Source organism: Primulina eburnea, chromosome 8, assembly GCF_022965805.1.
Source record: "Primulina eburnea isolate SZY01 chromosome 8, ASM2296580v1, whole genome shotgun sequence".
Taxonomy (NCBI): domain Eukaryota; kingdom Viridiplantae; phylum Streptophyta; class Magnoliopsida; order Lamiales; family Gesneriaceae; genus Primulina; species Primulina eburnea.
In genome coordinates, this window is record NC_133108.1 from 3,292,582 (window position 1) to 3,316,536 (window position 23,955).

A 23,955-nucleotide genomic window follows, 5' to 3' on the forward strand; every position below is an offset into this window, starting at 1 on the left:
TTTACAACAAGTATTTCTTTGTACCGCTCGCTACCGTCATGTTCTAACCGGTACTCCTACTTGCTATGTAAAATATTTTTACCTTCCGGAAGTTCTGACAACTCCCACATGTGATTGTATGACAGTGAATCCATCACATCTTCCATGGCTAACTCCCACTGTTTAAATGTCTCATAAACATCCGATTTATTTTTCACAAAATAAACCCAAAATTTCCTGCTCGAATCGTCAACAATAGTGCCATAATATCTTGAGTGATCTCCAAGGGATGTCACAGGAGATGGTCCACATACATCAATATGTACCAGCTCCAAATCCGCTGATATCGGTTCTCTGACATCTTTTGATTTCTGCTTTCCAAAAAATACAGCTTCACACAGCTCGTGTTCAACGATCTTTAATTCCGGTAGCTTTCTGTTTGAATCAACATCTCCATTCCCTTCTCACTCGTATCCCCAAGCCTACTATGCCATAGACTTGAATTAGCTCCCGCATCCACAACTGCTAATTTATTTCTCAAACTGGAAGTCATATAAAGTGTTCCAGTTTTCTTTTCCCGAGCAACAATCATGACTCCCTTTTTCACTTTCTAAGGACCATCACCAAAGGTCACCTTATGACCTTTGTCGTCAAGCTGTCCCACTGAAATCAGATTGTGTGTCAACTTTGGTACATGCCTTACTTTGTTGATTTTTCAGACAGATCCATTTGTCATCTTCATCCGGATATCACCAGTGGTATGAAACGAAGCTCCCGAGTCCATAACCCAAGAATCAACCGGGCTTTCCATGGATAGTAATAGAGCATCATGTACCTCCTCAGTAACAACATTAGCGTCGTTCTTTGTTGATTTGCAATTCTTTTTCAAGTGACCAGTCTCACCACAGCTCCAGCACTTCACATTCTTTTCAAAGTTGCTTTTGTCTTTTCCATTTCTTGACTTGGACCCACCATGTCATTGGTTAAAACTCTTTTCGCCACTCCTGCCCCTTCCTCTGTTCTCGAGATTTAGAGCAGAACTTGATGATGTTCCTTCACCAGAATCCATCTTGCAAACTTCATCGGCAAGAATTTGATCTCTGACATCATTGAATTGTAGCTTTCTTTTTCCAACAGAGTTGCTAACCGCTGCCCGCATTGGTTCCAAAACATTTGGTAAAGACGCCAAAAGAATAAGTGTACGAATCTCATCATCAAAATTAATTTCAACCGATGTTAGCTGAGAAACAATCGTGTTGAACTCATTGATGTGTTTAGCCATCGAAGCACCTTCTCCCATTTTCAAGTTGAATAACTTTTTCATGAGATGCACTTTGTTGCTTGCTGATGGCTTCTCGTACAGGTCCGATAAAATGGACATCATCTCCTCCGTTGTTTTAGCCTCCGCCACGTTATGTGCCACGTTCTTCGTTAGGGTCAATCGTATTACACCTAACACTAGTCAGTCAAGAAGCTTCCAGTCATCATCCTCCATCTTTTCCGGCTTCTTTCCATATATAGGTTGATGCAACTTCCTGCTATACAGATAATCTCTAATCTGTAACCGCCAGAACGAAAAATCTGTTCCGTCGAACTTGCTGATTCCCGGTCCCGATCCATCATCTTCGGCCATCACTTCTCTAGCCTTAGCAAAAAATCTAAAAAAAACCTTTTCTGATATGGAAGATCAGACAAAGCTGCAACCACATAGCATACTCAGAATTCTTAAGAATTTTCACAACAAGGCTCTGATACCAGTTGCTGGGAAATTACCCCGAAGCGATGCCGATCACGATGATAATAGTACCCAAATATGCGGAATAGATAATCAACAAGAACACAAAGATTTACGTGGTTCACCCAATATAGGCTACGTCGACGGAACACTGCAACTTTTATAACGGGAAGAAATACTACAACAAGTGTATACACCAATACACTCAATATCTCTCGATCCCAACCCCGAGTATACCGAGAAAGTAATTTCTCTAACTCACAAAAGAGAATTCCCGCACTCAAGAAAAAAATACACTCTTGTTTTCCTATGCACTCTCTTTTTACCAAAGCTGAAAAGCTTTTGATTTTGGGATACAATAACTGAAGGAATTGAGCTCTATTTATAATTGATTAATTCGTTCAGTTTTGTAAATTCTTTCGACGTGAGATACGTTTTTTTATTATTTAATTTAATGTGGATTCCACCTCATTAAATTCTTACCTAACATTATCTATGTGAGGAAAGTGAATGTTGAGAAAGTAACATTATGTTGTGAAATATATATTTTTTGGTCTTCATATTAGGTAAACGCAGCGCATGCAAAGGGAGTTTTAATTAGTTATATATTAGGGTATTATAATTAAGGAAAAATAGTTTTTGTCCATTAACTTGTTCATTTTTTTTGGTCTTGGTCCATTAAATTTTCAAGTTTGATATTTGTAATTTACTTTTAGTTTTCAGCTATTTTAATTTAATTGCTGATGTGATACTGAAAAATGCTTTTGTGACACAAAAAAATGATGACGTGTCAAGCGGATACGTAAGCAATTTAACCAAAATAATCGTAAACTAAAAGTTCAGTGTATCAAAACCAAAATTTTAAAAGTTAATAGATAAAAGCAAAAAATACAAAAAAAAAATTATTATTCTTATAATCAAACTTATCTAGGAAAAACACACTCAAATTGAAGCAGTAGGACCACCATATAATATAATCTTGTATGTTACTACGTATTCACGATCAAATTCAAATTTGATCCAGTTTTTATGGGCCTTTCGTTCGATTTATCTGGGCCGCTTACCTAATGATTTCGATTTATTGGGCGTTTCTACGTATAAATTAGTGATCCTATAACATCTACAGAATACATACATACGATGAGCAGCTTGCTAATGCTTGAAAATTCCACCGTGGAGATGGTAAGATTTAAGAGCTTGTATATTTTCGAGTTTGACAACGACATTCGATCACGTCTTCGCATCGAAACAATATCTTGCTAGCTAGCCATTTTTAAGCGCATCAGCTCGATCGTGTGGGTTCGATAGGTTTCGAGACGACATTTCATTCATCCAAGACGTACATGTCTGAATAAATAGAGATTCTATCGATTTTTTGTCCTAATCAAGACATGTTAACCACAGATACGATTTGCTTAATAACGATTATTAAAATAAGCATTTAACTTGCTCCATTTTTTTTCAAGAAATATTTTGTTTTTATAATGGAAAAATTAAAGATATACAATGAAGAAAAAAATTCAATATATATGTAGCAGGTAGCCGACTAACGAATGGGGCTGAACCAGGATATATGCATATTATTAGAGAGTGAGATCTCATTATTTGTCCCATGTGTGCTACAGCCTTGCTAAAGATTCCTCTAGATTTTAATCATCACTTATTAATTTTTCTCCTATTTTATTAATTCATATACTAGTTCAAGAGTTAATGCTATAGAGTTATTGAAAGAATAAATTATTAATTATAAACACGAGTTAATAAAAGTTTAATTTGTATAATCAATATTAAATATGAAATCTCGAGATACCATAGATAATAAGAGTTTTTGTATATATAATATGTAAGAATATATTATTATTAACTATCAAGAATTGATTATTCAGTTTATTCTTTTTGTAATTTAACTTAGCTATATAAACATCATTATTTGTAATCTTTATTATTGAGTTTATAAAACTGCAACTTAAAATTGACAAAAATTTATGTGAGACGGTTTCACGGAGCGTTGTTTGAGTCATCCATGAAAAAATATTACTTTTTATTCTAAGAGTATTACTTTTTATTGTGAATATCATTAGGGTTGATCCGTCTCACAGATTAAGATTCGTGGGACGGTCTCAAATGACACCACTTTTAATTAAGTTTTCACTCTTTGTGTCTTTATGGTATCAGAGACTCTATCTCATGGATTTGTCAATTATAGACAAGAACTATTAATCATATACCTTTGTAATATTTATCATCGAGTTCATACGACGTTAATTAAGGTATATATATATATATATATATATATATGGCAACGGTATTCTCTTCAAAATATATTTTAAAATATATATATATATATATATATATATATATATATATATATATATATATAATATTAAAATATATTTTGAAGAGAATACCGTTGCCCGGCGGCTCTTAAAGTAGTGTAGGAATCCTCAACAACTTTGATCTTAAACTAATATCTGACAACTATGCTTGTTACGCAAATATGTGCTGTCTTAATTTGTCGTAGCTTTTTAAACTAAGCGTAATTATTGGAGAATAACAACTCGAATATTACCAGTAATTTGAAAGGGATCGTTTAGGCCTTAATTAATTAATTGGCTTCCCTCGTGTCCTCTCAGTAATATATACTGACCTTGTAAATTAAAATATAGTCAATATAATTTCTTAAAATAATTGTCCAATGGGCACCAAGAACAGAACAAATATAGAGAAAAAGGGTAAATGTCATAAGAACAATCACAAATGGTATCGGGCACGTACATATTATTTTGCAGATATAAAAATTAATTATACTGCGTTATGTTTATTATATTGTTTTATTGTGTTTAGTATTATAACTTATAAAAGTTTGGATTTCAAGTTTTATTTTTTTGGGTTTTGGTCTCTTTTTTTTCACGAAACCACTAAATCTACCGAATATTGCTTATTTGAAACCAATAATTTTCTAGGTAACTCATGTAAAAAAACAAAGCTTGTATTAAGTACATTAAAATATACAAAAACAAAAATAAAGCTTGTATTACGTACATTAAAATATACAAAAACAAAAATAAATGAAACAACTTTAATTTTTCTTCAAATTTTAAAGTATTGGTAATTTTTTTTGCTATATTTTTTCCTTTATTTTTGGTCAGATTAATTTTAATTTGAGTAATATTTATTTAATTATTTTCACATGTATCACATAGGAAATATTAATTGGTGCCAAAGAAATCACCTTTGATTGATTTAATTAATAGTTTCAGGTATAAAAAAGACACACACAAAAATATATCAAAGTTATTATATTAAAACTAAACTTTAATAAGTTATAGAACTAAAACCTAAAATTTCTCAAAAAAAAAAGAAGAACTAAAACCTAAAATATTTCAACTTACTACAAGACTAAAATTCTAAATTTTCTTATACAACATTTAGAATACGTACAAAACCTTAATTTAGTTTCAAGCAAAACATATTTTTTAGACCAGAAAATCGGACTCCGGTAAATTAATTTAGGAACAAGGCGTGCGTGTGACACTTCACACTTAGCACCCATTTTTATGCATCAATCAAGGCAACATAGCACGACAAAATAAGATTATTTTTCTTGCATCACATATTTAATAATGTCTGCCATAATTATTTCAACCGATGTAGTATATTAATATACTATTACATAACCTTGAATCTCACATTTTTTTTAAACATAATCTCAATCATCATTTTCTCACAAATGTTAAAATAAAGATTATATCCTGGCGTGCCAGTGCCACAAGTTTATATATATATATATATATATATATATATATATATATATATATATATATATATATATATATATATAGAGTTTTGATATGCTGCACACCTACCGTGCACATCTATGTAAGCACCGATGAGGTGTCACTCACCCATTGGATGTGTAATTTTTCTATATTTCATCACATCCAATGGGTGAGTGACACATCATTGGTGCTCACATAGGTGTGCAGCATATCAAAACTCTATATATATATATATATATATATATATATATATATATATATATATATATATATATATGAGCTGGCAGTACTTACACTAATTAATATCTTTTAGTTCCTTGATTATTATGAGATCATATATATTATTAATTAACAGAAGACTAGATAGGGTAACATGGGAAGATTAGTCAACCCTGTAGTCCAATTTACTGAGTGTGATAAATTCTTGAGAGAAAGTTATATATGTATGCATGAACCGCAAGAAATGCCAATCAAACAAAGACTAGCTAGGGTTCAAACTGATGGCTCTCACAAAGCATTTTCTTGTGGTGTTTGCCCTCTTGTTGGTTTCTAACATCTGTGATGGCCAAGGTTTGAAGCTCGGATACTATCGTAAAACATGTCCGAAGGTCGAGGCGATAGTTAAAAAAGAAACTACTAAGATTATTACTACAGCTCCCACTCTTGCTGCTCCATTACTCAGAATGCACTTTCATGATTGTTTTGTTAGGGTACGTTCTTTCATGTTTTATGCATATGCATGCATGCTCCATATCAATATTGATATCTGATTTGTAGGGGTGCGATGGGTCTGTGTTGCTAAATTCGACAAGAACTACTCAAGCTGAAAAAGATGCAGTCCCCAACCAGTCCCTAAGAGGATTTGGATCAGTTGATAGAGTAAAATCTGCGGTGGAAAAGAAGTGCCCCGGTGTTGTTTCTTGTGCTGATATCTTGGCTTTGGTGGCTCGTGATGCAGTCTCTGTTGTAAGAAGTCTTTCAATGCTCTATTAATTTAATCATATGATGTTTCTGTGTGTATTTTCTTATATCCATCTACATATTCATGACTACAACATTGTTAGATTTCAAATAAGTTTTGGATAATTTATTAACGTACGTCTTTAAGCATGATCATGCTGCATTCGACAGCTGAAAGGACCATTCTGGAATGTTCCCTTGGGAAGAAAAGACGGGAAGGTATCAATCGCAACCGAGGCCCTGAACAATCTGCCGCCACCATTTTTCAACATCACTCAGTTAAAAGCATCATTTGCCTCAAAGGGATTAAACGCAAAGGACCTCGTAGTTCTATCAGGCGGCCACACCATCGGTACTTCACACTGCTCCAGCTTCACCAACCGCCTCTACAATTTCACCGGCAGAGGAGACAGCGATCCCGCCCTCGATTCGAACTACGCCGCACGGTTACGTATAAAATGCAGCCCCACAGATGTGAGGACTCTCGTTGAAATGGACCCCGGGAGCTTTAAAACATTTGATGAAGATTATTTCGCGTTGGTGGCTAAGAGGAGGGGATTGTTTACTTCTGATTCGGCCCTTCTTGCTGATGCACAGATTCGGGCTTACATTAATCGTCAGGTTGCGACGAAGGGATCGACTTTTTTCAAAGATTTTGCGGACTCCATGGTGAAAATGGGAAAGATCGGAGTGCTGACAGGGAAGAATGCAGGTGAAATCAGGAAACGGTGTGCTTTTGTTAATTAGCAATCGTTTCTCGGTTTCTACTTTTGTATTTAATTTGGTTTATTGTTTGTAACAAATTGTGTTTCTTTGTTGACACTCCCATGAGATACGAGGAAGAAATAACGAAATTAATGCTTCGACAAGCTTTGTCTGTCAATCTCAAATGATATTTTTAATCTTATATGTTTGTCTCGTCGCAACTTTAATACTTTTTATTGTCAAATTTTAGTTTAAATACAATTTTTTGTATTATTATAATTTTAACTATTTTTCTGAGGTGCCGACATGACGTTGATGTGTGCAGTGTCACATCAGAACACCTAATGAAAATGAACTAAAATTGTCAAATATTGAAATATACATTACTAAATTAAAAATCAACAATGTAGATGACCATAGAATATATATGTATTGCAAAGTTTCTGATCTATTTTTGACTGATACGGTGGTAGATACTTGTTTTGAGTTAATCTAAAGTAAAAACTAAAATTTCAGTACCGTAACTTAGTCTGTTTTGAGTTTTAGTCCGTTAACTTGTCAATGTTTGGTTTAGTTCACTAACTTGAATTTTTTTGCTCTTTTTTCACTCAAAACCATTAAACTTAGCAAATATTTATTTGATATTGATACTCTTCTACATAATTCATATAACGATAATAAAACCTTTATTATACACATAAAATTTTTTATCTAAGCAAAGCATCAAGCTAATTTCCTCCGATTTTGAAAATATTGGGTGTCATTAATTTGATTTAGTTTTTCCCAAGATTTTTGTTTAGATTTATTTTATTATATGTAATGCAGTTTTATTCTCATCGCAAAAACTACGTCTTAATATATTGTCATCTTAGTTAATTAAGAACGTAAATATGTGTGTTTAATATTAAATTTGGATTAGACACGATGATTACGGTAATAATTTATATGTCATATCGCTTGTATTTTGAGTCTTTAAGGTTTGCATATTCATAAGATTATTTGACTATTTTTTTTAACAAATAAAAAGGTTTGTGTCGCTTCTCAAATTTAATAAAAGGCAAAAACTTGTGTGAGACGGTCTCACGGGTCGTATTTGTGAGACAGATCTCTTATTTGGATCACCCATGAAAAATTATTACTTTTCATACTAAGAGTATTACTTTTTATTGTGGATATGGGTAGAGTTGACCGTCTCACGGATTATGATCCGTGAGACGGTCTCACATGAGAGTCACTCTTAATAAAAATAAACTTAAAGCTCTTGAAGAGGACTCATAATCCGTGAGACGGTCTCACATGAGAGTCATTCTTAATAAAAATAAACTTAAAGCTCTTGAAGAGGACTGGATAATTGTTTTTCCTAAGGAAAAGAGGAATGTGATTTATTCCAACTAACACGTTTTTGCCCCCGAAGAATCGGCGTTGTCAACGTGGATTTATGCGTACATTATTAGCATTTGAACTAGTAATTTATAAAATAAAAATAAGATTTAGAATATAAATTATAAAATAAAATAAGACGTAAAATATTTAAATTATATCAATCTCTTGCAAATCTTGACAATTACTGTATTTTAAAAATATATTTCGTTCATATTTTTTAATAGAAACACCGTGCCACTCCATCAAAAGAATACTAAATTTTTGCCAATCATCGTGATTTTAATTTGTATTTGTTTATTATTTATCCCTTTTCATTTCGATCATGATTTTGATTGGTTAACTAAGAATAATTAAGACGACGAGGTCTTAATTTAATCGAGAAAACTAGACCGAAACTGCAATCTTGCTGTAATGAGCTCAAGTACCCTACTATTGTAAGGTCTGTATATATGCTGGCCCAACTCAAATTAATTACTACTTCGTCTCGAACCGAACTCGATCTTGAGCTTGAAAAAGATTTGAGAGGGATATCACAAATACTAAATATTTTTAAATGTAAAAAAAATCGAATACAAAAAAATAAAACTCGAATTCAAGTAACTCCAACAAGCTTAACCTCGTGCAGCTAGCTTGCTCAAGTTGTTGGGATCGACATTAAATATTCCGATGAGAGCAAATTAACTAGTATTTTTACTAAATTTATTTCATAAATAAGTTATATTATTTCATGGTGCAAGAACGTGCCTTTCATTATTTGTGTATGTTTATTAAGATTCCAACTATTGCTCAACACAAATGGAGAGGTCAACTGGTGGACTTTATAATCCATAGAGCCATGAGTTTGCAATCAAGTAATCATGAGATTGTGAAAAGTTGATCAAGAAGCTTGATTTGCCTGTGCCTAACTACATTAACTTATATGTAAGATTAAATGTAGATTGTTGGATATATACTTGGAGGATAGGCGAACTCAAATAACCATTACAAATATGACAAAAACTTCTTGTTAAGATTGAAACTTGGACCTAATTCAACCCTAAAAGCTAGCTAGCTCAAGAGGGGAGGATTGTCCAAACCCATATATACAACTTCCAGATTATTTATCCAACCGATGTGGGACAATTAACCTTTCTTGAATTTATGTGATATCGTATCGTAGCTACATCTATCTGCAGCTCGGAGAAAACATATGTAGAATCCCACACTAGCTTCTAGCCAGATGATCAATTAGTTAAGTTGATACATGTCCCACATCAAATTATGGGAGATGGATGAAAAGCCTCGTGAGAGCATTACACAATGTGTAGTTCTATCTTTGGTGCGACGGATAGTGTATTGACTTTTTGTACATCTTTATTTTATTAAATATTTGGCCTCGAATTCTATAAAATTATTTTATTTTTTGAGCATTGTGCACCCGCAGCACTAATTAGATGAGTTCAAATATATGAAGTTATGAACTGAACATTTCAAACTGAAGTAATATTTCTTGTCGTATAATAGAGTAGACGTACGTACAATTAATGTAGAAACATTTCAATCTCTCTACGCTCTTTATCAACTTTTTTTTTAACAAAACAAGAAAAAAAAAAACCCTACATCCAAATAAGGTTCTTATCACTTTCAGAAAACAAAATAAATTAAAATGTAAAAAATAAATTGTTTTAAAAAAATAAAACCACAAAAATCAATCAAACATAAAAGATGCTATATACATATGTTTCGCATAACACAGTAATTCTAGTATATGTTTGGTCCACTAATTTTGAGTTTTGATCAATTAAGTTTTCGAATTTTGGTTTTTGTACATTAATTATTAATTTTTCTGTTATTTTGATCCACTTGTTTATGCGATATATGCAGGTCAGTATTTTTCGATGTCATTTCAGCATTAATTACTGTCACGGAAACTCGAAAAGTTAATGGGCGCACTGTCATGTACATATTTTTTTGCATCCTCAAACATTAGTTTAAGTCTTTAACATGCTTTAGAATTCCTTCCAAGAATTTTCATGATCAGATTTAAATTACTTGTCAAAGAATCTTTATTTGATATTTTTTTGAGAATAGAAATTAATTTAACGAAAAGACCACACCACCATCTCCAATTATTTTTCAGAAACAATAAAATAATAGTAAAAAAGTCAGCATCGTTTATACAAATTTTCCTAGCATGTGTTTGCTGTATGAATGAATAATTATGAATTTATGAGTGTCGAGCACAAATTGAAAGAATTCTCCAATTATTTAAAGGGTCTCTGAGATCAACCAAAACTATCCCAATTCATACAGCATTATCTTCTTTCAAGTATCAAGATTCATACTAGTTAATAAAAATATATCATGGCAAATCATAATATTATTCCAAAGCTTGTCTCAACTTTTTTTGTGGTGTTCGTATTGGTGCAGCAGGCTAATGCACAGAATCTGAAGGAGGGTTATTACTGTAAAACATGCCCTTCGTTCGAGAGCATAGTGGCCAACGTGACTGCTCGATACGTCGGCCATGTGCCTGGGTTCGCTGCTTCGTTGTTGAGAATGCATTTCCATGATTGTTTTGTTAGGGTAAGTGATCTTCTTTAATAAACTGATTGTTTTAATATATTTGGTTCTAAAAGTAGTAATGAATGTATGTATATATAGGGATGCGATGGATCAGTACTTATAAATTCCACGCGAAACAACACGGCTGAAAGGGATGCCATTCCCAATTTAAGCCTCCGAGGTTTCGAAGTAATTGATGCCGTGAAGTCTGCAGTGGAGAAGGCTTGTCCAAGAACAGTATCCTGTGCTGACATTCTTGCTTTAGTTGCACGAGATGCAGTCAAAGTGGTAAAATCTTTTTTCTATACATTACTTGCAATAAATTTGTTTATTATGATGTTCGGGATCGAATTCCAGAATTTTGTATAGACAATATATTCTTAGAATGGTCATGCAATAAGCTCTTGTTGGACCATGTTGCTACAATTCCTAATTTTAAGTGGTGGAAACAGTGTTATATGCGGTTTAGTGTAGATTGAAAAGAACTTTGTTAGAAAGTATTTATTTAGCAAATTTTTAAAACATTATTTTTTTTAAAATTGATCCGGTTATAGATAGTAGATATATTGATTATGGTCATTTTTTATTTTTTTTTTATATCTTATTCTAGGGAATGGGGAAGACTCGAACTTGAGTCAATACATAGGAAATTTCGGTGAGACCGTTGGGCCAAGCCCTCGCTCTCTATCGATTATGGTCATTCGAAATGCAGATGTTTTATTTTGTACAGAGGAAGAGAAGGAAAAAAAATACCCCGTGTCTTTCATTTGTCAAATTATATTTCTATATATTTTTAAGAAATACGAATCAACCAAGTTAGAGTTTAAACTCGTTTTCCTAAAAAGTAAACTTATGTATTATCTCAATCACATTCTTAAAAGCCAAAAAGAGTTGGTATTAATCGACACCCGACTTTTTTCAAGTAAAATTTTTTTTTACAATCCATTCTTTAAAATATTGCATCTTCTTGCATAATTTTGTACGTGATGTAGATCGGCGGACCATATTGGCCAGTTCCATTGGGAAGAAAAGATGGAAGAAATTCTACTGAATTGGATGCTTTGATCAATCTGCCGCCCCCATTTGCCAATGTCACTCAGCTCATAGCAGCGTTCAATGCAAAGAATCTGACTGTTAAAGATCTTGTAGTCTTGTCAGGTGAATATATATTAAAATTTTCTATTTTTCATTTTGAATGTTGTTTTATAGAAAAAAAAGCAAATATATATATTTTTGATAAAAGTAAAGTCACCATGTCTGTTTCTATGTCCATCAATGAAATGATACTTATCTATTAGGTATGAAGAAACATACAGCACATTTGTGAGAACGAAAATATCAAAACTATATATATATATATATCACTGAGACTTGAATTCAACAACTTGGTTGATATTCAACACAAACACTAATATACGGTGTTCAAGTAAAATGCATTTCTAGCAATAAAAAGTGGAATTTTCTGGTATATATAGGAAGTCATACTATTGGGATCTCCCACTGCTCCAGCTTTTCGAGTCGGCTCTATAATTTCACCGGCATAGGTGACTCCGATCCAGCCCTGGATCCGAGTTTCGTACGAACCCTGAAAAGATCATGCCCACCTCCAAGACCTAACAACGTTGTTGAAATGGACTCCAAGAGCTCCACGAACTTCGACATTGATTACTATAAGAATGTGGTCCGAAATCGGGGACTTTTCCAAACAGATGCAGAACTACTGAATAACAAAGTAACCAAAGCGTATGTCCAGTCTCATGCGGTTTCATCTGGTCAATCAAGCTTCCTCCAGGATTTTGCAGCATCAATGGTTAAAATGGGGAAGATGGAGGTACTTACGGGGTCTGCAGGAGAAATCAGAAGGATTTGCTCAGTTATTAATTAATTAAATGATTTTTTCATGGGTTTATTTTTCTTGATATGATTCTACAATATTTGTTTGTTTCTGTTGTTTGGACATCCGATCTATCTGGGATTGTTTCTTTTCAAAAAGTGTCTGATGTTTTTTTTTATATGTAACTTCTTGGTTGATTTTGTAATGTAAAACATAATTCATTATCAAAAATATTATTTCTTTTTTATGACATAATAAAATCAAGTAAATGTTTAATAGTGACTTTTTAATTTTTTTGAATGTACATAGAAAATAGACACGCAATTTTTCTCTAGCTCCATCTGTTCCAAATTTCTAAATCCAGCATAAAACTGTGTTATTGAAGTTTGTCACACGGTATTTTGGTGAAGAAAAACTAAAAGTAAAAAAAAAATGACTAATTTATTGTACTATAACTGCAATTTGAAAAAAAAAAATTGACAGAAAATTAATTACCTGTCAAAAAATGTAATTTCCAGACTTCGGTTGATAGTTGGAAATGGAATAATTAATGTGTGGTAAATGCGATTATATATCCTAGTCAAGTTTAGGTAAATTGCATTTCTAGCTACAAGGCTGAAAATAACATTCTTTCAGATGGTGTATACTTATGGCCTACATAATTACATTTTCTTCTATGTGACATGGAATTGGAACCCTGGATCCGAAATAGGTTCCAAGAGCAGCTGAAGCAAAAAAGAAGCTTGAAACTATGCAGAGCTCGATGTTATAGTCGGGGATCATGTTAGATTAATATAAGGCAGCGAGGAAGAAGACATAATTGTTATTAGAAGCAGAGCAATGTTTAATTTCTCAGAAAGCGAAAATCTGTTGTTTGAAGCAGGGAGACAGGTGCACGAAGTTCTTTCATGATCTCATCAGGAGAAATAATAAGCGAAATGCGATTAAGGTACTGCAGCGAGATGGAGTTTTATAACAGATGCCACCGAGATCACTAAGCAGTTTGTTCAGTATTATACAGAATTATTGGGGTGTAAAGTGGAGCATATTCCAATAGACAGAGCCACAGTTTCAGATGGACTGGCCAAAATTGACGAAGCAAGTCTCGTTTGAGGAGGTTTGTGGAGCGTTATTTGACATAGACAAATATATGGGCCAACATGCCAGCATATTTAAAGTTGTTTTGGGCCATCAAATTATTGGCCCAGGTTTTTGTACATCTAATATCCAGCCCATTTGAGACTAATGCCATCCATTTCTATAATATTTAATCTGACCAACAGACCGGAAAACAACTATTGAATGTACCGTGATTGGCTTGAATTTATGGAGGATAAGACATGTGTACAATGTAATGGCAACCGAAAATTTGGCACACCTATTCTTCTTATGTCCGATTATAGGGATGGTTTGGATGTGAATTAAACATTGGCTTGGAATGAAGAAACTAATGGGCTCCAAAGCTGCTATTCTACGAGCGTTTAGAGGAGTGTATAAGAAAAATTCCATCCTAGCTAAGATACGTTGTTCGACCTTTGCAGCTACGGTTTACCAAGTGTGGAACATAAGAAATAGAGCCATGTTCGATCATGAAAAGCCAGATATCGATATAACAATTAAGAAGATCGAGATATTCATTTTATGTTGTTTTTTTAGTTCAATTGATGTATCTATGATTTCGCTTTAGTTAGTTAATTAGTTGTGTGATAATTGAGTTGTTCTATCTCTTGGAAATGTCCAGTGTACTTGTACAATTACTTTTTACCTTATTATTGAATTTTGTTTTCATTACAAAAAATACAGTACGGTTGAAAGGTCCTATGATCTCACATTGCCTCAACTTTCTTTGTGGTGTTCCTATTGGTGCAGCAAGCTAATGCACATAAGCTGTCGGACTGTCAGAGGGTTACTACAACAAAACATGTGTTGGGGATTACACCAAAAGCGACGATGATCATTGTGATAATATAATATCAAAATTGTAGAATAAAACAATCGACAAGAACACATTTTTATGTGGTTCACTCAATATAAGCTACATCAACAAAGCTTGCAAATCTTTATAACAAAGTGAACTATTATAAATGTTTACAACAAAACACTCGATCTCTCACAATCTCGACCCCAGTATAACCGATAAAATAATTTCTATAACTCATACAAGAGAACCCCTCAACACTTGAGGAAAAAAAACTTTTCTTGCTTCTGTTGGGATTATCTTACATGCAAATGATGCACTTATTTATAGGTACAATTCACTCGTATGAACAAAGGAAACAATTTCTTTTTCTGCAGATACCAACAAAATTAGACACTTTATATTAGCAATCTTCCCATCACCATAATATAAAGGTGGCACATCTCACATAACATTTCTCAACTTGATTTCAATCATGTAATGTAAAGCCCATCATGAAGTGATTGTAGAATTGATTGTCGGAATCATGAGTAAGGCCTTAATATCCTGTGGGTCTTGAATTCAAATTTTATTTGTGTGAGTATTTCAGATATGAAATCTCCCCACCCACATTGCATAAAAAAAATTCAAGTGTTCATAATGTGAAAATATTTATTAGTGAAAAAACTTTATATCATGTAATAAAAAACATAGTCAAACTACATTCGGACATATAATGGACTTATGAATTTAAGAATAACCTTTTTCCTTGCAATTAAATAATAATCCATTAGCTTTTTCCATCGACTGAGCCAACGGTAAGTTAGTGGGGTGTATTCAATTCATAGTTTTGATGACTTTTAATGATTTTTTTTAAATGATAGACTTTTATGGATTTGATAAATTTTTATTGACTTTTATGGAATCTCATAGATTTATAAACAGATTTATGTGGATTTATGTAGACTTTTTTGCAAGATTTTTATAGGCTTTTGTAGATTTTTTTTTATAGAATTTTATAAATTTTGTACTTAACTATAACATGTGATTTTTTTATTAATTTCTTTGAACCAATAATTAATTGACATATATAACATATTCAATTTGAAATTATTTTTAATATTTATATTAATAAATAAATTTACTTATTTAAAAGTTAAATCGTTTAATCCTTACATGTATATATATGTGGGTTTATATGTATGTTTGTAAATTTTTTAAAATACATCAATTGATTAACAGTAATCTTATTTTTAAATTGATAATATAAATGTAAAAATAATATTATTTATTATTGTGTGAATATAATTTTGTATAAAAATATCATAGCTTATATATTAATTAAAAATACGAAAATGAATTTAAAAATCATTGTTGTTACGAAACTATTCAATTATTAAGAATTAAACAACATTTTTTTTTATCATCTTTTCTTATTATTGAATATTACATTAATTTGTATAATCATAAATTAAAAATCACAAAATCAATTCTATAATTCAAAATTTCCCCGTGTTATTAAAATAAAAAATTATTAAATGAACAATCAGCCAAAAAATGAAAAATTTGAAAAAGAAAGATGAAAATATATATAGAGATACACTTCGAAAATTTGAGAGAGTAATAGAAATAGATGAGAGGAGAGAAGATATGAAGATATGTGATGTGAAGCGACAGAGAGAGTTAGAAGTTTTAAAAATCCATTCAAATCTTTGGGGTGAACCAAATACAATTTTTTACAATTTTTAATTGTACCTTAGGCTTTAATGTTTGTATGTCAATGAATTCCATGGAGTTATTAAAAGTCCATGGAAAATTTGAATACCTGTAGACTTTTATAGAGTTTATAAAAGTCAATGTTGAATACCACTTGACTTTTTAAAACTCCATGAAAGTCTATTTTGAATACCACAAGACTTCTATAGAGTATTCAAAAGTCTTGATTGAATACCTCTAGATTTTTAAAATCTACAAAAATCATTAAAAGTCAATAAATTTCACACGTTGAATACACCCCTTTAGGAAAATTGAATTAGAAAAAATTAGTTTCTTGATTTTTAATGGGCCTGAGGCTCTAATTTGAGACTCGTAAAGAAAGTAGATTAAATAAGCCCAATCATCAGCCCATATGGTGTATGACGACCCATGGCCCTCATTTAAGAACCCTAACAAAAACCCTAGCTGAAGCCGCGGCATTCTCGAACAAATTTGTATATATTTGGCAGCGGCTGTGTTCATCTTTATATTTTTTTTCTCCCTTCTCTTTTATATGTTGCAAATTATCAGTTGCATCTGACAAATTTAAAGCATAATTTTTTGATTTCTTCTTCTACATTCTTTACCCTGTGTGTGCGCTGATGATTCAATTTATGTGGACTAGAGTTTCTGATCTAGAAGTTGAAGATTAACCCTTGGCTGTCTGAGCACATTCTTTAGTAATTGTTGTTGTTTGGTTTCTTTTATTTCGTAAAATTAACTAGTTTTTTGTGGAAAATCATGTTCCTACTTTTATGGGTACGGCGTATGATGAAAAATCAATTATCTTAGCGGATTTCAATGAGATTATTTATCAATGATCTGATTGTTACACACACTGAAGCCGTATTTTCTCATTCTTATTGATTTGTTTTTCGTAATTTCTTCGATTTTTTCCTGCGATGATGAGACAAGGCACCGTTTGGTGTTTCGGGGCAGTGGATTAATCCGTGAGCCCAATTTATTAACGACTTCTCCTTCCACTGAGCAAAATTTGAATTTCTTTTGATTCTTAGTTTATCTTTGTCTGTGTGGATAACTGAGAATTTACATTTAATTTTTATGTAATCGAGTTCAAGTTTGTATCTTTGGAGTTGAAATGCACCCTTTACCAATTCCAGAGGATATTTCAGTTCCTCTTGATATAATGGCTTGGGTGCTAGATCTTGAGATGTGGCTATCCTGATCAATGGATTATCTATGCCATTAGATCCCGGAAACACCACATAAATATCAAAGAAAATATTTACAGTTTTCATTTCAAGAATCCAGCTTTTTACTTTAATTATTATCATTATTATATTTTATTTCTATTTTTGATGTTTTGACCTTCTTTCTGAGGTGTTGTGCCAATTGGTATTTTTCCATTTGGTCGTGTCAATGAAAGTACTGATTGATGATAATAGTTTAAATCCACTATTTGAGCTTACCATGGCTAGCAGCTGCTATAATTTTTTTGTAGTTTGCATGATGGATCTTGGCTGTTTCATTTTAATTTCTTGAAAAAGTACTGTTTCTTGAAAAAAGTAGTGTGAAATGTTGCTTCCTACTTGGGAACTCTCTTAGTGATTAAGTGAGAGATGTTCATGTTTCAGAAGCATAGAATAATGCCAGGTTTAAACAGCATGATGTGCTCTTTTTTTTGTTTCATCATGTTACCTGTCTCCTTCTACATTTTGAATCTGATCTCTTTTGTTTAGCCATTTATTATGATTGATTCTTGTAATGCATGGATGTTAGAGAAAAATATTGTCACTTCCCCACCGCATAAGAATAGCTTATGGTGGATGAAAAGAATTGTTTGCATTGAACGTTCCTTTGCCTCAACCAAAACTATAAAACTAGCACTTTTCTGAAATTTATGGTTTGTCCTTGGCTTGGCAGCGAGTTTCTTGATTTTGAACGCACGAAGAACCAAATGCTTCTCGATGGTAAAATCATATAACATTTTAAAATTATGAAAAAAAAAAATAATTTATCACGGAGAGGCCGATTGAATTTTAGACTTGAAAGAGAACTTCCACGCATTCAAGAAATGGGAATAAAAGGATGGAAAGAAGAGATGCCAAAAAAGTTTAGGTGCTTTTTTGTTTGTTTGTTAGTCTTTTGTTTTTCTGGTATGCGTTTGTAGTTGTAGAATTTAGAAGTTAGCATGTTCGATTTGTTTGTATTTATATTCTTCTACTTGTCAACCAATAGATTGTTGATCTATAAATTATATTTTATTTTATAACGGAGACCTCTTCAGAAAAGTAACTTTTGGTAAGTATAACGTATGCAGGTTTTTGAAATGTAGCTTGCCAAATGCGGACATATATAAAACGAGTTGTAGATGGTTTTGCGCTCGCAGGGGCAATCTTCCCCTAATATTTTGTTTACGACGTATAATCATCCCCTCTCTTTTAGGAAAAACTGGTTTCCTTTCCCAGACAGAATTACGAACGTATTGATTTTTCCGACCTTCCAACATACTAAAATTTAACGTATGAACAAAGTAAACTGTGTTCAAGCATGAGATATTTGACGGGATAGAAAAATCTGATTTGAGAAAATGTCTATCTATACAAAGATTCATTTCAACTGCTCTTGTGTTTATGCCTCTTGTTTTGATTAAAAGAAATAGGAAATTAAGCAGAGGGGATGAAGAAACTATTTCTTGCTGGAGAGATAAAGGTCAGATATTATAGCAACTCCTGCAACGGCAGTGGTTATCTTGACAATCGAATTACTGTGGTTCTGTGATGGTATATGCAGAAGTCGTTTCACCTGTACATCATGGAAAGCCAATTCAAAGCCACGGGGAGAACCAAGTACTAATCATGAGCAACTTCGATGGAGAATCGTTCAGACATTGTACTTTCAAAGAAAGAAGGGGTGGTGTAAAGACTAGTTCGATAAGCTGGTTGATAATAGGTTTCGGAATGATATATTTGAAAAATACTGCTTCTATAAGCAAGTTTATAAATACGAACATGTAGCGCAAGGCTTCAGAAAAATGATGCAATCACTAAGGAGCGAGATGTGACAATAAAATCTTACCTCAACAGGCTGCTTCCAGTTTTTACTGATCCCAGGTAGGTGCCCCTTCCCGACGACTGCTACCACTGAATTATGCTCCCTGGCAACGCTTGATAACGAGGGTTCGTTCGACGCTATCTGTCTCCTTCCACTCACTTTTTTCCACGTGACATTTATATTATATATTTTTTTTAAAAGCAAAACTCAACCATGGATGGTTTAAACCAACAAAATCAAGCAAGCTTTCGCTGATTTTTGAAATATTTGAAACAACTCCTCTCACGTCCTTTCTCAAAAAATCACGGCAAGTTCTCTCCACAAAAATCATGACAAGTTCGTTTTTTCCAGTCGACGGAATCAGGCAAGGTTAGGATTTTCTTTGCCATTGTACCATTTTTTATATAATAGAGATATTTGTATTTGTTTCAAGAAATTTGAGATTTGTAGATGCTTATACACGGGAAAAAGAATCACCAGAAACTTCAAAGGTCCGATCTTTTATCACTCTGATTTTCATCTTTTTCATCAATATGCAAGACACTATCAATCAACATCGTTCAAACATTAAAAAACAAATTTACCAATTTACCAAAAAAAATTGATAACTCAACACGACAAAACAAAATCAGATTTTCCTCAAATCAGGTCAAAACATTACAAAAAATCTCCTTTACCACGAGAAAAGATGCCCGTACAGAAAAGCTTCGCGCACATATGTAAATGCAGAAACAGACGAGATTCACAGGTGGAAAACTCAGCATATGTAGCATGAAATTAAAGCATAAACAAATCCCAAATTTCGAAACAAACAACAATATCTACATTATATATATAAAAAAATGGAAAGTGGTAAAGAAAATCCTCATCTTGCCTGAATCTGTCGACTGGAAAAACGAACGAGAAGTGAGATTTTTTTGTGGAGAGACACCTTGCTTGATTTTACGACTCTGCCGTGATTTTTTTGGAGAGAGCTTGCCGTGATTTTTTGAGAGAGGGTGTGAGAGAGGTTGTTTCAAATATTCAAAAATCAATGCGAAAGAGTAAAAATATCTTTTATCTGTGTGAAGGAACGTGCATTACTAGTTTATGAATAGTTTTTCGGATGCAATTTTTATTGTTTTAATTTTCTATAAACCGATAGAGTAAAAATATTAGAAATTGAGAAAGATTTCATAAAAAGTAGGTCCCCTTGCTTTATTAACGGTATGTGTATATATTTATTAAACTGATTAATTTAATCTGTAATAAATAGATAGATTTTAAGTAACAATTTTTATAACAGTAAAAAACGGTAATAAAACTATCTCAAAGTTAATTTTATTAGAAAAATCTTCGATTTCATCTCATTCATAAAAATATATTATTTTTTATAAAAAAAAATTATTTTTAATTATGAATAAAAATTGGTCAATTCGTATCTACTATTTTATTTGATAAATTAGTTGATAATCGATAATATATATTTTATTAAGTTTGAGACCCTTAAAATAACTAATTTTTGGTATTATGATCTGTTATAAATAATTATATATATTAATGTCATATCACAGATAATGTCATAGCAGCGTTTGAAATCATCCACTACATGAAACGAAAGAGCAGAGGCAAAAGAGGGGATGTGGCGTTAAAAATTGACATTAGCAAAGCATACGACCGCATTGATTGGGGTTTTTTGGAGCAAATGCTGTTGCGTCTAGGATTTCTTCATGAATGGGTCCGGATGATGAAGATGTGTTTTACTACAGTGAAATACTCAATTCGGGTAAATGATAAGCTAGTTGGACCGATAATCCCAGAGCGTGGTCTGCGTCAAGGGTGTCCTCTATCACCCTACCTGTTTATTATTTGTGCACAAGGCTTATCTGCGCTTATGGACAAGGCTGTCGCGCGTGGTACATTACATGGCATCAAAATCTGTCGTGGTGCCCCGACTATTTCTCATTTACTCTTTGCTGATGACAGTTTCTTCTTCTTTAGAGCTTCCCCAGAAGAATGTAACACAATGAAGCAACTCCTCTCGACTTATGAGAATGCAAGTGGACAAGCTATCAACTTGCAAAAATCTGGAATCTTTTTTACCAGTAACATTGACCATGAACTCAAAGATGAATTATCAACTATTTTGGGTGTGTCAAACCCACTGGATACTGGCAGATATTTGGGGCTACCGTCGCTTGTGGGAAGCAAAAAGAGGGCATTGTTTAGCTATCTTCGGGATAGGCTTTGGACACGGATCCATAACTGGAAGAGGAGCTCACTATCATCGGCAGGGCGCGATGTACTCATAAAATCTGTTGCGCATGCACTTCCAACCTATTGTATGAGCTGTTTCTTACTGCCAAGTTCCTTGCTAGACGAACTCCAGAAAATGATGAACTCCTTCTGGTGGGGTTCGAAGTCTAATGGAGCGAGAGGCCTACACTGGATGTCCTGGGATCGGCTTTGTGCGCACAAAGATATGGGAGGATTAGGCTATCGAAACCTAGAAGGATATAACCTTGCCATGCTTGCGAAGCAAGGCTGGAAGTGTATTTCTGCCCCTGATGCTCTATCTTCTCGGCTACTCAAAGCGAAATATTTTCCGAGAAACGACTTTGTAAATGCAAGCCTAGGACCCAATCCTAGCTTCATATGGCGAAGCATCTGGTGCTCTAAAGCTATCTTGGCACAGGGTATACGCTGGAAAATAGGTAATGGCCGATCTATCAAAATCCTACATGATCCTTGGCTGCGTGATCCGGAAAATTTCTATATACAAACTCAGCTTCCGGAGGAACAACATCTTGTGACAGTTTCAGATTTGATCGATCCATCTGCAAATCAATGGAACATCGATGTGCTACAGGCTTCCTTTCAACAACGAGATATTGAGGAAATAACAAAAATTCCCCTTGTATCTCCACACTCAGAAGATATGCGTGTTTGGCATTTCAGCCGAGATGGTATATACTCAGTCAAATCTGGGTATAAGCTTCTTATGAATACTTGTAATCAATCTAGCTACCCGAGCATTGCATCTGGGACTTGGGCTAAGATGTGGAAGCTCGTATTACCACCCAAGATCAAGTTCTTCCTTTGGCGCATTGTGCGCAACTGCTTTCCTTGTCGCAATAATCTGCAAAACCGAGGTCTGAATGTTCCTATTTGTTGTGTCTTATGTGGATCGGGTATCGAGAATAATTGGCATCTCTTCATAGACTGCCCTTATGCTAAGGATTGTTGGCACCTCGCTAAATTGACACATCTTGTTGAGGAATGTGCTAATACATCAGAATCTTTTTCACAGTGGTTCTCGAAAAGCTTGGAACGGTGCTCACCTCAAGAAAAGTCCACATTCGCCATGGTGTTGTGGAGCATATGGAGGTATCGGAATGACAAACTTTGGAACGCTGTGGATAGACCAGCTAGTGTTAATATTTCACTAGCATCAGACCTACTCCAGCAATGGAAATATGCTCGAACACTGGCCCAAGTTACACCTACACAGATGAGGCCCTCGCCTGAAGAAATGCGATGGCACAGACCGCCTCCGGGATTTATGAAATGCAATATTGATGCAGCCATTTTTAAGGAAGTGCACAAGACCGGGGTGGCAGCAATAATTCGGGACTCCAAGGGCGAATTTATGATCTCTAGGATGCAAACCTGTTATGGGGTGCTTGAGGTACGAGAAGCTGAAGCGAAAGCATTGCTTGATGCCATCCTTTGGGCTGTCTCTTTGGAAGTACAAAATATTATATTTGAAACAGACTCTAAACTGGTGGTAGATGCTGTAGCCTCAAAGGGGACGGATCGTAGTGAATTTGGATCGATTGTTGCTACATGTTGCTCCATTCTCTGTCAACAACCTTCGTTTGAAGTTCGCTTTGTCAGAAGACAAGCGAATATGGCTGCTCACACCCTGGCTAGGGCGGCTATTTCTTATGCTAGTCTTTTTATTTCTTACGACAATCTTGAGAGTATTACAGATATTCTACTTCATGATTGTAATAACTCTGATTTGAATTATTGATGAATGAATGTTTGGTTTCAAAAAAAAAATAATTATATATATTAATAAAATGTTAAAAATTTAATATAAGTCACATGTGTTTTAACGGAAATAGTTTTGTTTTATTAAACATCAAGTTGTAAGTTCATTTTTTTTACCGTTCTTTTTTCTATGTTTTTTTTAATTTGTATATTAAAACTATAATATAATTTATGATTATTTTTTATAATTGTATTTATATTATTATTTAAATAGAAATTAAATAAATTACAAAAAATATTTTATAAATATGAACTAATATATACTGATAGATTCGATATGCTCAATTAGGGGTGAGCATTCGGTCAGTTCGGTTATCGACCGAATCGAATTAGC

The 23,955-nt window shown here is 33.4% G+C and overlaps 2 protein-coding genes, 1 long non-coding RNA gene and 5 other non-coding genes across 8 annotated transcripts; 7 read left to right on the forward strand and 1 right to left on the reverse strand.

Moving 5' to 3' along the window:
* The first annotated feature begins 5,926 nt into the window (after nt 1-5,926).
* LOC140837695 (peroxidase 27-like) lies at nt 5,927-7,360 on the forward strand. The gene is made up of 3 exons (XM_073203806.1): nt 5,927-6,203; nt 6,271-6,459; nt 6,625-7,360. The coding sequence occupies exons 1-3, from the start codon at nt 5,994-5,996 to the stop codon at nt 7,198-7,200; spliced, it is 975 nt and encodes a 324-aa protein (XP_073059907.1). The 5' UTR covers nt 5,927-5,993; the 3' UTR covers nt 7,201-7,360.
* A 3,409-nt stretch (nt 7,361-10,769) lies between these two features.
* Nucleotides 10,770-13,076, forward strand: LOC140837696 (peroxidase 1-like). The gene is made up of 4 exons (XM_073203807.1): nt 10,770-11,106; nt 11,185-11,373; nt 12,078-12,243; nt 12,561-13,076. Exons 1-4 carry the CDS (start codon nt 10,885-10,887, stop codon nt 12,968-12,970), a joined length of 987 nt encoding a protein of 328 aa, XP_073059908.1. The 5' UTR covers nt 10,770-10,884; the 3' UTR covers nt 12,971-13,076.
* A 4,085-nt stretch (nt 13,077-17,161) lies between these two features.
* LOC140840356 (small nucleolar RNA Z157/R69/R10) lies at nt 17,162-17,247 on the forward strand. The gene has a single exon (XR_012119944.1). It is a non-coding gene; the product is annotated as a small nucleolar RNA Z157/R69/R10 (small nucleolar RNA).
* Nucleotides 17,248-17,322: 75 nt separating this feature from the next.
* Nucleotides 17,323-20,601, reverse strand: LOC140838457 (uncharacterized). The gene is made up of 2 exons (XR_012119588.1): nt 19,611-20,601; nt 17,323-19,337 (listed from the first exon to the last, which is right to left on the reverse strand). It is a non-coding gene; the product is annotated as an uncharacterized lncRNA (long non-coding RNA).
* Nucleotides 17,334-17,418, forward strand: LOC140840357 (small nucleolar RNA R11/Z151). The gene has a single exon (XR_012119945.1). It is a non-coding gene; the product is annotated as a small nucleolar RNA R11/Z151 (small nucleolar RNA).
* LOC140840358 (small nucleolar RNA Z152/R70/R12) lies at nt 17,468-17,563 on the forward strand. The gene has a single exon (XR_012119946.1). It is a non-coding gene; the product is annotated as a small nucleolar RNA Z152/R70/R12 (small nucleolar RNA).
* Nucleotides 17,682-17,805, forward strand: LOC140840363 (small nucleolar RNA snoR80). Its single transcript, XR_012119951.1, has one exon. It is a non-coding gene; the product is annotated as a small nucleolar RNA snoR80 (small nucleolar RNA).
* Nucleotides 18,110-18,248, forward strand: LOC140840369 (small nucleolar RNA snoR137). Its single transcript, XR_012119957.1, has one exon. It is a non-coding gene; the product is annotated as a small nucleolar RNA snoR137 (small nucleolar RNA).
* Nucleotides 20,602-23,955: the final 3,354 nt, after the last annotated feature.

What these genes read in the sequence shown, in the direction of transcription:
- LOC140837695 (XM_073203806.1), top strand. Translation starts at nt 5,994, where the DNA reads ATGGCTCTCACAAAGCATTTTCTTGTGGTGTTTGCCCTCTTGTTGGTT. An exon ending in TTCATGATTGTTTTGTTAGG is followed by an intron (nt 6,204 to 6,270) that starts GTACGTTCTTTC and finishes TCTGATTTGTAG; the next exon opens with GGGTGCGATGGGTCTGTGTT. An exon ending in CTCGTGATGCAGTCTCTGTT is followed by an intron (nt 6,460 to 6,624) that starts GTAAGAAGTCTT and finishes TGCATTCGACAG; the next exon opens with CTGAAAGGACCATTCTGGAA.
- LOC140837696 (XM_073203807.1), top strand. Translation starts at nt 10,885, where the DNA reads ATGGCAAATCATAATATTATTCCAAAGCTTGTCTCAACTTTTTTTGTG. An exon ending in TCCATGATTGTTTTGTTAGG is followed by an intron (nt 11,107 to 11,184) that starts GTAAGTGATCTT and finishes ATGTATATATAG; the next exon opens with GGATGCGATGGATCAGTACT. An exon ending in CACGAGATGCAGTCAAAGTG is followed by an intron (nt 11,374 to 12,077) that starts GTAAAATCTTTT and finishes TACGTGATGTAG; the next exon opens with ATCGGCGGACCATATTGGCC.